At 33.2% G+C, this 16,832-nt stretch overlaps 1 protein-coding gene across 2 annotated transcripts in view; it reads right to left on the bottom strand.

Annotated features, from left to right (window-relative positions):
• LOC111054081 (telomerase Cajal body protein 1) overlaps nt 1-16,832 on the bottom strand; it is a 164,186-nt gene that overhangs the window by 112,335 nt on the left and 35,019 nt on the right. Inside the window, exon 2 of one of the 2 annotated variants that reach the window (XM_039423806.1) lies at nt 2,553-2,762. The exons of the other annotated variant lie outside the window; for it this stretch is intronic. Coding sequence (XP_039279740.1) covers nt 2,553-2,762 — 210 coding nt within the window. The remainder of the gene's footprint in view (nt 1-2,552; nt 2,763-16,832) is intronic. 2 annotated transcript variants of the gene reach the window in all.

Raw genomic sequence — 16,832 nt, 5'->3', positions numbered from 1 at the left:
CAAAATACCAGCCAACAAATATTTTTTATCTGCAATTCAAATCTGAACCGCGTGATCTGGAGTCAGCCATTTTTGGTAGCTGCTCAGCTGATATAATTGTTACAACTTTTGCCGATAGATAGTGCAATCGGCAGTGCCAATCAGACAACCGGTTTTAGATTTAGGTTATGTTGTTAGGAATCATTGTCACCAATACATAAGTTATTAGAATGATTTTATTTGCAGTTTCTATAAAAAAATGTATATGGAGGAAAAATTTTGTGTACATCACGAGCGAAAAATACTTTTTCTCCCTCAGGACAATTGCTGCCCTCGGCTTCGCCTCGGGCTTCAAACTTTTTTCCACAGGGAGAAAAACTTGTACTTTTCACTCTAGATATACAAATAACTATTTTGGACTCAGGGAACCTTGAAATGTATAGAAAACTTGAAATTAGGGTACCTTAATTTTTTTGGAAAGCAATGCTTTCCTTACCTATGGTAATAGGGCAAGGAAAGTGAAAATGGATTTGGATTATATGAGGGATGAAAATGTTGAATGAAGCGTGAGACGTTTTTCAACATGATTACTTTTATCAGTTGTTTTTCACTAACTATCTAGAAACTTGCAAACGTTGGCTTGCTCAATTGATTCTGTGCTTTCTTTCTCTTTGCTCTGTCCTTATCAGTACCATGCAGTCTTTCTATTCCTTTCTCTCTACTCTCCTTGTCTTTGTCTCTCTGTTTTGCTTACGTCATTTCTACATTTTGTTGAATCCTTTTTCGTTTGGTCTTAACACTTTTGATCGAGCATTTCTTGGAGAAGGAAACCCTTGAATTTTTGCCCTGTTATTTAGCTTTTGCTAAAATTTGGTTCTGCTAAAGATGTAGTCGCTCAGAGCAAAGTTTTTCTAACATCATAAGTTGTGATATCTATTTTTATTTTTATTTCTTTCATTTTAAGTTTTTCCATGTAGATGTTTTTTTTTTTGTATATTGATTTAAAGCAAAGTAATCATGGTGGAAAATTCAGTCACCATAATTTAATTTCAGTGTTGAGTATCTGAATTTCTTTTTCAAGTTTTTCAGGAAATGTATAATTTATTACATCCGAAATCCGCTGTACAGGTAATGATTTATTTCTTTAAATTACTTTATAAGTTGTTTTCTTGTTTGAAATTTTCATGTCTGTAAATTGAATTTAATTCTATCCTAGCATTCTTAAAACAATTTTCAGATCATTAATAACCTAATCCAATGTTTGAAACATTTTCATATAAAATTCAAGCTTTAAGTTGTCTCAAATTTTTTTTTAAATAGAAATTGATATGTATTCCTGTTCTGGCTACTCTATTACATATAATATAATAAAGTCTGATTCATGTTGACATGTTCCTTTAAAAGTGATAAAATAAAATATTTTGGAAGCTTCACTTCAACTAATTTGAATTCTTTGTCTATGAATTATATTTTTGTTTCTCTTGACAAATTTATTAAGGTATCATGTATCAAAAAGTTCAGATTCTGTATTTTTGAACTCAACTTTTTTATAATAGTGGTTAAAAGTTTCTTTTCTTTTATTCTACAGCGGTCATTGCATCACATTGAATATCTTTGAATCTCGTCAAATCTTGTTGAATCTTATGGTATCTAGTTGATTTTGAATTCACAACCTTTGATATGGCGATGGAAAATTGTCAACAAATCCGTTCGAAAATAACTACTGGAAAAGGAACAAATTCATCACAAGTATAGAATACTTCAAGAGCTTCATGTGTTCTGTGTAAGATAAGTGAATGTCCGATATAAAAAAAGTGTAGGAGGCCTCCCACTTATAACAAGGTATTTACGAATAAATCGTCATCAACATCTTTCATCAACATCTAATCATCAGAATCTAGCATAGTAGAAATTGTAATATCTAATTTTCTTGTATTTTGGAATATTCTTTTCTCTTACGTTTGTATATTAAATTTACATCATGATTACTAATTTTATAGTTAATTCTTGAGTATAACTAACCTACGGTGACAAATAGATAATTCAGAGAGATCAAATTGTTAGAGTCATCATATCCTTCTATTATAAATGCTGCTAAATTGATGTGTTTGAGGATTGAGTTGACAGAGTATTGAAGTTGATTTTATTTTATTATTTGTTCTATTAATTTCAGTGGTCTGTTGATTGTTCATCTTACTCATCTATAATCACATCTTTTCTTTTGCAATTATATGCCCCCAAAGCGTTTCAAGTGACAGAGTAATTTTTCATTTCAAATAGGATCACTAATGAAACCTACTGTCAAATTATTCTTATAAATGAAAGATATATGTTTTCATAACTTTCACCAACTCTGTATAATTAAAAAAGGCGGATTTCAAAGATTACAATACAACAGTCCTGAGCGAGTTGTCCAACCAAGGGAGTCACTAGTATCATTAAAGTGTAGGCCTGATGTTAGTTATGACAGTTCAACATGAAAGTACAGAAATTTAAATAAGCAATAAATCGTATTGATAAGGGAACAGACCAAGTCATGCGATACAAATGTTAAAACAAAAAATGGCAATTACCAGCAAGAGATTGGATCCCAAGAGCTCATAAGCGGAAACCAATCAAAGTCATACACCAGACCTCCTTCTTGTACTTTTAAGCTTGTACTTATTTCCGGTAGTTGTGAATTGCTATTCCATGATTTTGTAGAGAAACATTCCTTGGGAGTGTCATAGATTCTCAATTTTTTATCAACACAGCTCGTTAATAAACATGTTCCATCCGGTGACCTAGAAAAAAATTATAATCGGTGATGAGATGTACAACCTAATCAAAAATTAATTGTAATGAACCGGCCTACCTGTTTATTGTCTTGACCAGATCAATTCATAACTTGATGCGGCCCTTATCTTCTATTATTATTATCTTGTCTGAATTCATACAGTTATTGAGTTATATTATGAATGTCTGATTTATTTATTTTACTTCACATTGTTATTGACATAGAATTTTTAATGTTAATTGACGTGAAATTTTATTTTCGACTCTGATATGTGTGAAATACATTGTTATATTATACATGGTATGATGTTATATTATTAGCTGTATAAACTTGACGTTGTCTATGTTCAAAATGAATTCGATGAAAATACAATTATATTTATTTATTTCATGTGAAGTATCTGTCACATTTTTCTTTCGCAAAAAGAAACTCAGATAAATGTTATATAGATTCATTGGTAATAGACTGGATTTCTATTGTTCAGGAACTTGAAATGCTGTGCATTGAGAATGAAATGAATTGTATCTCGAATTCTTCTATAATCTTTCAAAGTACACAAGTACAGTAATAACAGCGTTTCTACCCTATCTAAATGGATAAAAGAAACAATAGGAGTGACAGCTTACTAAAATAAAACTAAAACAATCACATGAAACTCATTTTATTGAAATTGGTAATTGACTTGTCGGTATCAAAAGAATTGCAAGTTTTAAATACGGTAATCAGAACTAATAAGTCAGTGGTACATTATTTTTTTCTTCATTTTGATGTACAGAGTGGATGGAAAGTCCGAGAATGTCTTAATATCTCATACACAAAGGTAATTTAACTGTTCTTTTAGAAGCACTAACAAGTTAAGCAGGTACTGACTGAAGACTGTGAGGATCTGTAGTTCTTTTAACAGTGGCCGGCAATGTTCCAGGTGTGGTGAAAATGTAATGATGCAGATCACCTTATTTTGATGAAGCAGAATCCTCTAACAACAGCCCACATGTCTCCAAAGCACAATCCCATAGTTAATATGACTGTGGAACAAAGCATGGTACGCAGTCACCAGGTAGCTTCTTGGCACAATGTTCCTCAACTTGTGCATCAAGTAAGTCACCTTGGAGAGACGATTAAAGACCATGTTGATGTGCTGGTCCCATGACAGTGAGGCGTCTATCATAAAACCAAGCAGCTTAACTTCATGCTCGCCAAAAGAAGGCGGTCTGCGTCTCAGAGTGCATAACATGTTCTGCGTCATAGTCTGGTTCATGCACAATCTATTTGCTCCAAACCACGAACTGGCCTCTTCAAGCAGCTGGGCAGACCCGAGATTGGCCAATTGGGGATCTTCATCCTGGGCAACAAGAGTGGTATCATCCACAAACAATAATGCTTTTCCATTCATGCTGAGATCGTTTATGAAGATCAGGAAAAGAAGAGGGCCTAGAATAGATCCTTGGGGGAACTCCATGGTTCACTTGTTGTGCCTCAGATGTGGCTCCATCCAGAGTAACCACCTGGGTACGTCCAGAAAGGTAATCCTGCATTGTTTTCAGGACGGCTCCACCAACACCATATATTACAAGTTTTCCAAGCAATATATCATGGGAGACACAATCAAATGCTTTGGTTAGGTCGCAAAGGGTCATGGCGACAGAATGCTTGTTCTCCATTGCCCTGACTATAGAATCAATCAGGGACTGAACAGTAGATCTTCCTTTGTGAAATCCAAATTATTGATCTCTTGAGAAAAGCACATTCTCCTCAAAATAGGTAGAGAGCTGGGTAAACATTACCGACTCATATATCTTAGAGAATGCTGATACTAATATGGGTCTGTAGTTTGATATTTATTCCGGGTTACCCATTTTGAAAACTGGTACAGTCCGGAGATCTTTAATAAATCTGGAAAACACCCTGTTTCAGGCAGCTGTTAATCAGACCACTTAGAGGAGGAGCTATTGATGCTATTGCAGACTAATAGAGCTGTTGATATGCCATAAACATCAGGACTATTCGAGTTTTTGTATCCTTTCACAATTGTTATCAAATCCATTTCGGTTACTTACTTCCATTAAAAAATCCTGCAGGTATGAAATGGAACTGAATGTTACAATTAAATTATATTGTGGAATTCTGTTGACTGCATTTTCCACAGATCCTGGTGATGCCTCCATAATCTGGTTTACTGAGTTGACAAAGAAGTTATTGAACTCATCTGGATTTGCACTCTTAGGCAGTAGAGATTGTTTATTTCTTGATTTGTTTATGACATTCCAGGCTGCCTGACAGGGATTTGAAGCATGACGTATAGTTCGCTCAATACTGGATTTCTTGGCTTCAACAATTTCCTGATGATAAACTCTCTTGGCTCTGTGATATGTATTAAAGTATCTTGACTTTATCTCAGTACACGTGGCAGTCTTGTACAGACTAATAGCAACAGTAACAAGAGCTCTAATGTTGGCTAATTCCTGTGTATACCATACATTTCTAGAAGTTGCTTTCAAATTACATTTTCTACCTACAAATACAGAAGGCCGCTTTGATCTCAGAGGAAAGAAATCATCAAATATACTCATGAACCTGTTGAAGAACAGAGTAAAAGCCATAGCAGATTCATCTTCACCGATAGAAGTCTCCCAGATTACTCTTTTCAGTGCTCCAACAAATATCGTGACATTTGAATCATCAATTTTTCTATGTGTGAATTTGTATCTTGAGAACTGATGTGGTATATTGTTCATAGCTTCATTTAGACCAGAGACCTCCATGATTAGAGCATGATGATCAGCCACAACAGGGTCCACCATTTCAATGTTTTAATTCCATGAATTCAATGTTGTGACAATCAAGTCCAGACATGAATCTTTCTTTGTTGGTGCTGTCACCTGGTCATATGGGACATATACAGGGTGATTCATAATTATGGTAAAATAATTCAATACGTGATAGTAGAGGTAAAAATAAGAAGAAAAGTTCTTATAAACATATATCCATAAACGCTTCATTAGCGAGCTATACAGAGTGAAAGATTTCGCCCGGAATTCAGTTCCTCTGGTGAAATACACCGATGCTGAATTGTTTGGGGACTAGTTTTTATAAAACTTGTGGTGGATTCATATGGAAAAATATCTGAAAAATTGAATAAAACTAGTCTGGAAGCTGTGAGTAGTTTTTGAGAAAAAAGTTAAAATATGCAAGAAATCTACGTAGAAAAACACAGACTTCTACGTTTGATGCCCAATAACTTTCTTTAATGACCAGTAAACATATAATTTTTTGAAATAACAATTGTAGAGAATTCAATTCTGAAAAGAATGATGTAAGCTGTGTAAACTAAATTTGAATAATCGTTGAATAAAATGTATTCTTATGTAGTACATTAAACCACAAAAATTTTCTATTTTATGAGGAGAGAACTAATAGCTCATAGGTTGTAGCTGATTGCAAATAAAATATTCGTTTTTTTTATGAAAAGTTTGATTCCTATATGAAAGTAACATATTATCTAAATGACATTAAACTTATACCAAAAGACTAAAGATGATGATCAAAGTGACCTCCGTTGTTCTTAATGCATAAGTTCAGACGTCTTCTCATCGATTGTCGGACCCGTTCAAATATTCCAGGAGTCTGCTTTAATTATCATTCCTATTCCGTTCAAAATTCTTAATCAGAGTTCTTCAATTGTATCAATCGGAGTATTGTATACTAAGGTTTTCAAGTGTCCCCAAAGATAAAAATCCAAAGGATTAAAGTGTGGTGACCTAGCTGGCCATGGTACTGGCCCACCTTGGCCTATCCATTGATTTGGAAACCTGTGATTCAGGTGCTCGTGTTCACGAACAGCAACACTGAAGTGTGCTGGAGCTCCATCATGCATAAACCAAATGTATTGGCGCAACTGAAGAGGTATATCTTCAAGTAAGATAAATAGTTCTTCTCTCAAAAAGTTTAAGTAGATTATGCCATTAAGCCTGGGAGAAAGCTCGAACAGAAGTAGATGATCCCCTATGATTCCTGCCCAAATGTTTACTGAAAACTGATGTGGACGATTAGGATTGATGGCATGAGGATTGTCAGTTGCCCAAATATGTTGGTTTGGTTGTGGACGTTAACGATAGCAGTTCTTGTAAAGTGTGCCTTGTCGGTAAATGAAACAGTTGTTTAAAAGTTTGGGTAACAAGTTTTTCTAAAAACCATCAGCAAATACCAGCACAGGGAATACAGTCTCGTGGCAATAGAGTATGAACTTTCTGGAGGTGGTATGGATGTAATTGTTGCTCTTTTAGGATCCTCAAACTAATAGATTGATTGACATTAAACTGCACTGATTATTCTCTCGTGCTCTTCTCTGGATCTTCATGAATTTCATTAAGAACTTGTTCCTTTAACTCAACAGTCCAAGTGGATCGGGGTCTGCCTGCATAAATGTGCTCTTTGGACATCAAAGAACCTTTTTCAGACAGACGTTGATGAATAGTGGCAAAAAACCTCGAACTTGGACATACTCGATTAGAAAAGGTTTCTTGATACAAACGTTTTGCTTCAGTTCTATTACTGTGTCCCCTCCCTTACATTAAATGCACGTCAGCTAATTCGGAGTATGAATAATGTCTAAAGTTACCTGCCGTTCTTTGAAAAGTTACACTCAACACAAAAAAGCAGAGTGAAATGGTTACAAATAACTGGTTAATAGATTAAACAAAAAACACACTGCGGTTACAGTAGGCCTAACTTACAATTTGTTGTTTTGTTCAACAGTGAGCTAAAATATTTCTGAAAATAATTTTCAGCTGATAATTTCTTTTGAATATTTTCTTATTTAAAACAAAATAGAACAGCTGTTTTGGAAAAGCTGTTATTCAAATCCATGTTTTATTTGCAATCAGCTACAACCTATGAGTTATTAGTTCTCTCCTCATAAAACAGCAAATTTTTGTGGTGTAATCTACTACATAAGAATACATTTTATTCAACTATTATTCAAATTTAGTTTACACAGCTTACATAATTCTTTTCAGAATTAAATTCTCTACAATTTTTACCTAAAAAAAATTTGTTTACTGGTCATCAAAGAAAGTTATTGGGCATCAAACGTAGAAGTCTGTGTTTTTCTACGTAGATTTCTTGCATATTTTAACTTTTTTCTCAAAAACTACACATACTACAGCTTCCAGACTAGTTTTATTCAATTTTTCAGATATTTTTCCATATGAATCCACCACAAGTTTTTTTAAAAACTAGTCCCCAAACAATTCAGCATCAGTGTATTTCACCAGAGGAAATGAATTCTGGGCGAAATCTTTCACTCTGTATAGCTCGCTAATGAAGCGTTTATGGATATATGTTTATAAGAACATTTTTTCTTATTTTCACCTCTACTATCAAGTATTAAATTATTTTACCATAATTATGAATCACCCTGTATATGAATCATATATTTATCTCATATTGATCAGGATTTTAGAGTTTTAAATTGGAAAAGATTAATGAACAGTGGTTTTGTCCTTGAACAATTTTTGTCATGCACAGAAAGATTGTTTATTTCATTAGTTGTCAAAAATTAATGTAGCTTCTCTTTTGTTTTTAATAACAAACGTGCCGCTTGTGCGACAGATAAAAATATGCACTTGAAATGGCTTTCATGTTTGGCATTGACTGAGTTATATTTAATACCCAACATCTTACTTTTGGTCAGTGTGAGGGTTACTTTTGATTTTTAATTAATAATTAATGCCGCAAAATACCAGTGGATGCCAAAGTGGGAAGCTATTTCAAAAAGGTAGGTGACTACTGAATCATTGTAAGCATTGTCATAAGCGATAATGATGCTTTTGCATTTATTTGCATTGAGTCTCAAGCAGTGCGCATTAGCCCAAACAATCAAATTCTGAATCTTAACATTCATCGCGGCAATAGCAGCACTGTCGGAAGGAAAGTGATTGTAACACACAAGGTCATCAGCATAAATTTTAATGACCTTGAGGTTGTGAATGAAAGTCATACATAATTTCGCTCCTGGGTTTTGGAAGATTTTGTGTTATAAATAGTCATGGATAAGTACAAATTTTGTATTAATTTCATTATTAATTGTTTCTTGATCACGTTTTATCATTTTGTTCTAGATTTTAATTCTTAATTCTATTTTATAAACCAAACATCGTTTAGAGGTTATTTTGAGGTTAGGTTTTCGAGATTTAAAAATAAACATAGATAGTTTACTTGACTAAAATTATAACCAAATTAAAATCCTATCATTTATAAATCAATTATTATTATTGCAAGTAATATAATTTCTTAGATAGGAAGATGAGCTCAAGTAGAACACCGAAGGTTATTATTAGAAATGTACACATAGCGGGAGTACTTACGCATTCCCAAAACCAAAATTCAAAAACGCCAAAACCAAAAACCCCAGTTCCTCAAACTACTTTAGCCAAAAAAGTTGCTCAACTATAAAGTAGCCACACTAATTTAAAAAACAATAAGAAGTAACTCTAAAAACGTCTGAGGAAGAAAGGTTAGGGATGGTAGAAGAAATTAAATCTTTGGAACTGATTATAAAATTACAAGATGAAGACCATAAAAAAGAAATACTAAATCTAAAAAATCAATGTAGTCTAATGTCGGAGGAAATAAAGAAACTAAAATCTAAATTTGATAATACTAAATGTATGATAGAACCTCCGTCCAAATGCAAAAAAATAGAATCTAACCTAAATGATGGGAAATGCTCTGAAAATGGTCGAAATAAAACGTACAGTGAGGTTTTGAAGACAGCAACCAAAAATATAGCTGAGGGAAATAAAGATAGGAAAGGGAGAGTTCTGCTACTGACGTCCAGTCATGGACGTGATTGCAGTGATCTCCTTGATAAAAGATTGAAAAATAAATTTGATGTCCAATGTTTTTTCAAGCCAAGTGCATCAATTAATGCAGTTGTAGAGTCAGCTAGGGAACAAACTAAAGACTTTGATGAAAATGACTATCTAATTGTACTGGGTGGCTCAAATAATATAAATGAACCTAACTTGAATCATCTTCCTCAAGTAACAGAAAAAGTCAAGGAAATTGTGCCACTCAGCAAAAAAACAAACTTAATAATAAGTACTATTCCTAATAGGTTTGATAGGCCAGAATTAAATGAAGCAATCAATTCGACAAACAAATCAATCCATAATACAATCAACAGCCTAAAAAATAAGAATTCTAAACAACTGGGGATTTGTTTTTTAAATGAAAGGCTGAAAAGACATAACTTCACTAATCATGGGTTGCATCTAAATCGATCTGGCAAAGTAATCTTTTGTAATAGATTGGCAGAGCTGATTGAAAGCCGTTTGCAATCCTCTGGTTTAAAAACAGTCAAAAAAACAAATAACGATTTTTTAGTAAATTGGCTCAAAACAGGGAAAGGGAAATAGCTACAAATGCTAGAGATAGAGTAGCACAAGATGGTAAGGTTTTTAGTATTTATCATCAAAATATTCAGTATCTTCGCAACAAAATTGACAGATTAGAAGTATTTCTTAAACAGGAGGATCCTGACATTGTTATTTTCACAGAGCATGGCTTAAAAATAAAGGAAATAAATCAAGTTAGGATTCCAGGCTATTCACTGAGATCAGAATTTTGTAGAATAGCTCATAGAAGTGGTGGTGTATGTATATTCACTAGCAATGCTAAACATACCCAAACTTATGAACTGGATTTTGTTAAGAGATTTTCTGTTGAGATGGATTTAGAGGTGACGGGACTAAGGTAAAAATTGATGATCGATTTGAGGTACCGTAGCAGTGTTAGGTATCTATAGGTCACCAAATGGAGACTGGCAAAAATTTTGTGAGCTGCTCCATACACTTTTGGAAATTACAACCGCTCGTTTCACAAATGTTATAGTAGTAGGAGATTTCAATACCGATTTTGCCGGGCAGGATAAAATGACAGAGGATATTAGAGATATTATTAATATGAATAATTTAGAAATTAAGGTCCACGAATATACATGAGTAACTCGAACTTCACAGACAATTATTGATAATATCCTCACAAATATAGAAGGTTGTAATGTCAGGTTAGGTAGCTCAGATCTATCAGATCATAACTATCAAATTTTAGATGTTAAGTTGCAGGGCCAGAATCCAAGCAGAAAAAAAACTTTTGTGAAAGAAATTCAGCAATATGAGCTAGGAAATATAAATTGTTTGAAGCAGGAACTGCTTCAAGAAAATTGGAGTAGTGTTTATAACAGTTGTAACCTAAATTACAAATATAAGCAATTCATTGATACTCTAAGATTTCACATTAGTGTATGCTGTCCAATAAAAAAAGTCAAAGTAAAAAGTAAATTAAACAAAGTAGATGAATGGATAACTGAAGATATTCTTACTCAAAGAAATATTGTTAGGGAAGCTTATGAGGAATTTAAATTAGTGAGGGATGTTCCGAGTGAAGTCAAATACAAATGTCTAAAGAAAAACTATGCAAAAGAAGTGAGGAAAGCTAAGTGTAAGAAAACAGCTGAAATATTAACAACTAGTACCAATTTTAACTCTGCTGTTTGGGAGGTAATTAATAGAAATAGGAGAGCAGCTCAAAAAGATACAGTTACTAATGTCCCTAGGATAATCGATGAACATGGAAATTATATGGATGATAGTATAGACATTTTTAACTTTTTCAATAAGTATTATCAACAGGTTGCATATAATCTCCAAAAGTCACTGAACACTAATACTTATAATACAACTACATTAAATGCTGAGCCAATTGAAAAGGTATTTAAATTTCATCCATTATCAAGAGATGAGTTGTCAAGAATAATAAAGAATTTGAATAACAAAAAAACAGTAGGATTGGATGGGGTCTCAAGGAAAATTTTAAAAGAATGTGAAAATGAATTACTGGACCCTTTATTGCATCTCCTTAATACTTCACTAGAGCAGGGTATTTTCCCTGATGATCCGAAACAAGGAAAAATTTTGCCAATTTTCAAGAGCGGTGATTCTGAAAGAGTTGAAATTATAGACCCATTAGTATTCTAAATGTAATAAGTAAAATTTTTGAAAGAGTAGTTTTAAATAGGCTATTGATGCACCTGGAAGAAATTAATTTCATATGTGATGAACAGCATGGGTTCCAGAAAGGGAAATCTACTAAGACTGCAATAGTATCCCTTGTTGAAAGACTAATAGATATAATAGATTCAGGTGAGAAGGCAGCCGCAATATTTCTTGATTTATCCAAAGCTTTTGATTGTGTGAACCATAGAATATTATTGGAAATACTAAAAACTGTAGGTGTGAATGGTATAGAACTAAAATGGTTTGAATCATATCTCATAGGTAGAAACCAGTGTGTTGAGCTTACCAAGGTGGATGGGAATGAAATAGTAAAAATTAAATCTCAAAAACTGGAGGTCCAGGCTGGAGTACCTCAAGGCTCAATTCTGGGTCCCTTACTGTTTCTGTTGTATGTGAACCAATTACCAAAAGAGTTAAAAGATCACAGAGCTCTGTTGTTTGCTGATGACACATCGCTTATCTTTAACAATTATTTATTAGATAGTCTAGAAATAAATGCTTTTACTGGAGTACAGTCAATTGTCCAATTCTTGAAGCAAAGGCAATTAACAATAAATAGTAAGAAATGTCAATTCCTACAATTCAAAAGTAAATATAATTCAGTAGAGGATAGGCCTTTATTTAAAAAGCTTGGTCTATTAACTGTGCCATCTTTGTATGTATATGAAGTTGTAATGCATGTGAAAACGAGTGGTGTGATCCAGAATTCAGATGTTCATGAGTATAATACGCGAAACAGAGCAGATTATCATATAATGGGTCACAATAGTAGGTTATTTGAACAAAAACCAGATTATATTGGTAGGAAATTTTATAACAAGCTACCTCAAATCTTGAAAAGTAATGATGATTTGAAGATTTTCAAAAAACAAATTAAAAAATATTTAGTTGATAGAGCTTTTTATAGTGTACAAGAATTCCTTTCAAACCTAAACTAGGTTGAACTACTTAGTGTTAGAATTATTATGTAATAACATGACTTGTCTTATACTCCATGACTGGAGTCTTTAGGACGTAATCTTAAAAAAAAAAAAAAATTGTTCTTAAATTTTTCATAACCACAAACATTGAATCCTCATTAGCAGCAAGCGAGAGTTTCCCCATTAATTGATATAAAATATTGTTTTATAATCAAATTAATCTTGTTATGTTCAAATGTAAATATGTTAAAGACTCATTTAAAGTTCTAGTTATTCTGTTCATTTCTTGTATTCATAGTTCTTACCCCCTTACATATTTGGTCGAGGTTTCTCCTGCCGTCCTCTACCCCCTTACATATTGGGTGTAGGCATATCTTGCTTACATATTTGGTGGAGGCTTCTCCCGCCGTTCCACATCGTGCTTACAGTGCTCTGTTTGCTATAAACATGCCAAAAGTTTCTCATTAGAATGGTGAAACGGTTTTCAGTGAGACTGTTTTCATGGAGGTGAATATTGAAATCACCACAAATTATTATTTGGCAATGATACTGACAAAGAAATCTGAGACACTGTTCCAACTTGTCAAGGAAAATGGTTACATCACCACTTGGTGGTCTATAAACTGATAAGACAATGACTGAGTTAGGCTGATATGAGACAGCAGACAATATTCAAGAATAGAATCTGTACAAAAAACTTCAAGGTCGATTGGTTTAACTTCCAGTATAACCTATTGTCAACATAAACTGCGGTACCACCGCACATCAAAGAGTTTCTACAGTGCACACTGACCATGGTCAAATTTCTAATGTTACAATAATAGTCAACTTCATCATTATTTAACCAATGCTCACAAGTAGTAATAATAAGGCGGTTCTGGAACCACCGGCGATGAGCAGCCTAATTTAACCTATCCTAGCCTCCCCCACCATGACTCCTCCCCCAACCAATAGGAGAGCAGGAAGCCCCCCACCATGATTTTCTCCCCAAACAGGTGATGACAGGTGGGCTAAGAACAGGTGCAGCTGCTCTCAACTGCCACCAACCATAAAAAATAAAAAAAAATTCCCCATTTAAAATTCCTGATTGAAAATTTTTTATTCCCCCATACTAAATTCTGGTATTTAATATTCTTAATGAGGATTAATATATTATCAAATATCTTTTATGAAAAATTTTTTATAATAGTATAGATTATATTATAGGCTTAACATGTCCATTTTGGGAGTGACCCAAGAAAAAATAGATTGACCAGGCTTGAATTCTGGATTAAGCCTGTGGATTACAAACCCAGAATCTAATCTACTTGATTATGGCTACTCCTGAATTGTATATAATAAAATAATGATATCTTATTTCCCATAGGACTCTTGTCTGACATTATCAAATACATTAATATAGGTATATTTTAATTGACATCACAATTGAATACCTTATTCAGCCATATTCCATATGTCTCTAGACATTAGGTGAGTAAGGTAAGTGAATTAAATTTTGCAATTGAGAGGTTTTAATAACTTTTTTTCTAATGGTATACAAGCTTATATCTTATTTATACTAAACAATAAGTGGAATAATTAAAGTGTCTTGAATCCTAGAGCTCATTGTGTGATAAATCTTATTAAGCTTTTATAGATTGTGTTAAAGAAAGTAGTTACAGAATCAACATAACTGAAACATTAACAATTGTAGCTAATATAACTGTACTCAATTCCAAATAATGAAGAGAAGACTAGTGAGACTGGAAGATGAATGAAAAGAGAGCAGCATGTAATAAAATTACCATGAGCAGAGAGAGAGAGAGAGTGAGAGAGAATAAAGAGAGTGGTATTGAGATGTACTTACTCAGTAGTAAATATAAGTTGATAAAACTGCGTAGCTTTGAAGAAAGCTATCCATGTAGAGAGAGAAAATGAATAAAGAAAGATATAATCAATTCAAATTAGACAGGATTGAACAGGTTCATAGCATCCATCATAATATTCACACATCTAGAATCATTACTAATAACATCTGTCATTCAGTTTGTTTCTATCTATGGAAGACCATGTGCACACACTCATATACATGCAATGAGTTCTTAATACACTAACACATGGAAAGATTCTATCAGTTTTTGATGTTTATAAAAACTTCCTCCCACTCTTCATCATCATACTCATTGTTCTCCTTCCAGCAAGCTGACACCTAACTACTCATCCTATCACTACCACTGTCTTATAGATAAGTGTGTTATCAAAAGTCTCTGGACTTTTCGGGGTTGGAACCGTGTCATGCTCCTCCTAGTGCACCTAGGTCAGGTTGGAAATTCTCAGCACTCCAATAACTTCATGAGGGCTCGGATGTTTCCGACCTCTGCTAGCTTTAGTAAACAGCCTGCTGCTGTCGTATCCGATTCTAATCAATTATCTATGATTATGTTAAGTTAATCTATTTTAGGCTATGGAGTCTTTTTGGAGAAAGGCATGATCAGTTGGGGTCTTGTAGTTGAACTTTGAACACAAATGAATAAATTTGATTATAAAATTGGGAATGAATTGATTCATAGCAATAAAAATCTAGTGAGATACACTCTGTGATGAATCTTTCAAATAGATCTCATGAGAAGAGAGAAAAAATTGTGATTACCTTTTAAAATGAAAGAATTTGCTAAAGGAATAGTTAGCGACCGAGCGATAACACTTACTTATCAGTAACTGTGTATTAGATAAGAGTACCGTTCTGTACTGAATATTTTCTAGGAAAATTATTCAATAAAATTATAATTATTTTGCAAATAAAACACAAATTATTTATGAATCGCTCACTGATTTTGAGGTTACACTTTGTTTACTATCGATCAGATGTTTTTAAAACAGTTCGAACGCAGCTGACTGATTCAAAGCATTGTCAAATGTCATGCCGGTTTTCATGCAAGGTAAAATATCATTCCTAAAAATTATAAAACTATCAATAAAGGATCAAGAATTTCAAAATAAAAAATAAAATGTATGTATTATGTTGAAATTATTTATTATTTAAGAAATTATATTATACGTCAGGTCTTATTGTAACTAAATAGGTCATAGCATGAAATTATATTATTGATAAAATGGCAGAAATTAATTATAATAATCTCAAACCTAATAAAAATTGTACAAGAATATTAATTTATTAATAATTTAATTCAACTGAACCACATGGTAATTAAATCTCTATGGCAGGTCTAAGCCAATCACAGTGCATAGAAATAGCACCAAGAAGGTGATCGTTTGAAAGCAACACATGTTAATCTATTATCAGACACCAACCCTGCCTTATCAGTTACACTAGCACATGTACATTGTATGAGAGGAACTATATCTATAAGATTAAGCAGTTTTAAGGATTACATAAATTAAATTATTATTGTAATTAAAGGAATTGTATTCTACTACTTGCCACTGACGTCATGTTTACGTCACAAGCGTTCTACCAATGGCAAATTTTTATGCAAATTATTACATTGAGATTCTGAGAAGCAAGGTCTAGCCTAAAAGCTTAGAGAAAAGAGCAGCACTTCCCTTTTGAAATCCTCACCGTGCAGATCTCTTTTTATAGTTACCAAAGACCTATTTGTGAAAATTTCTTGTTCGATTTTAAATGTTCTATTTGTGAGCCGATATTTTAGGCCAATTTATTTGTTATTCGTAAATTTCTGTTCTCATCAATCGATAAATTTAAAAGCTTAAAGTAAATTATCCCTTAATTAATTCGGTGAAGGAGATATTTAAATTAAAATTCCCCACGTGCTGAAACCGAAGCCTGGATTGCCGCCGATCAAACGATTTTTGATCTAAAGAAGAAAACCACGACCGCCAAGGAAATTCACGTGAGTTATAAGTTTTAAAAGGGGCCCCAATCTACGCTTCGAAAAATATTTCAGTGCAGAAAAACATAAATTTTTCTTCGTAAATTATTGGCCACGCCGACAAGCGCTTTAGCATTTAAGAGTCTAGAATTTATTCATATTGAATTTATAAGAATTTGTAGTTGATTAACTATCCTCCGCTGCCTGAACCACGACCCCGAGCATTTTTTAAAAATATTTTATAATTCAT

Source organism: Nilaparvata lugens, chromosome 3 (genome assembly GCF_014356525.2).
Source record: "Nilaparvata lugens isolate BPH chromosome 3, ASM1435652v1, whole genome shotgun sequence".
Lineage (NCBI taxonomy): Eukaryota > Metazoa > Arthropoda > Insecta > Hemiptera > Delphacidae > Nilaparvata > Nilaparvata lugens.
This window is presented reverse-complemented; position numbering and strand designations above follow the sequence as displayed.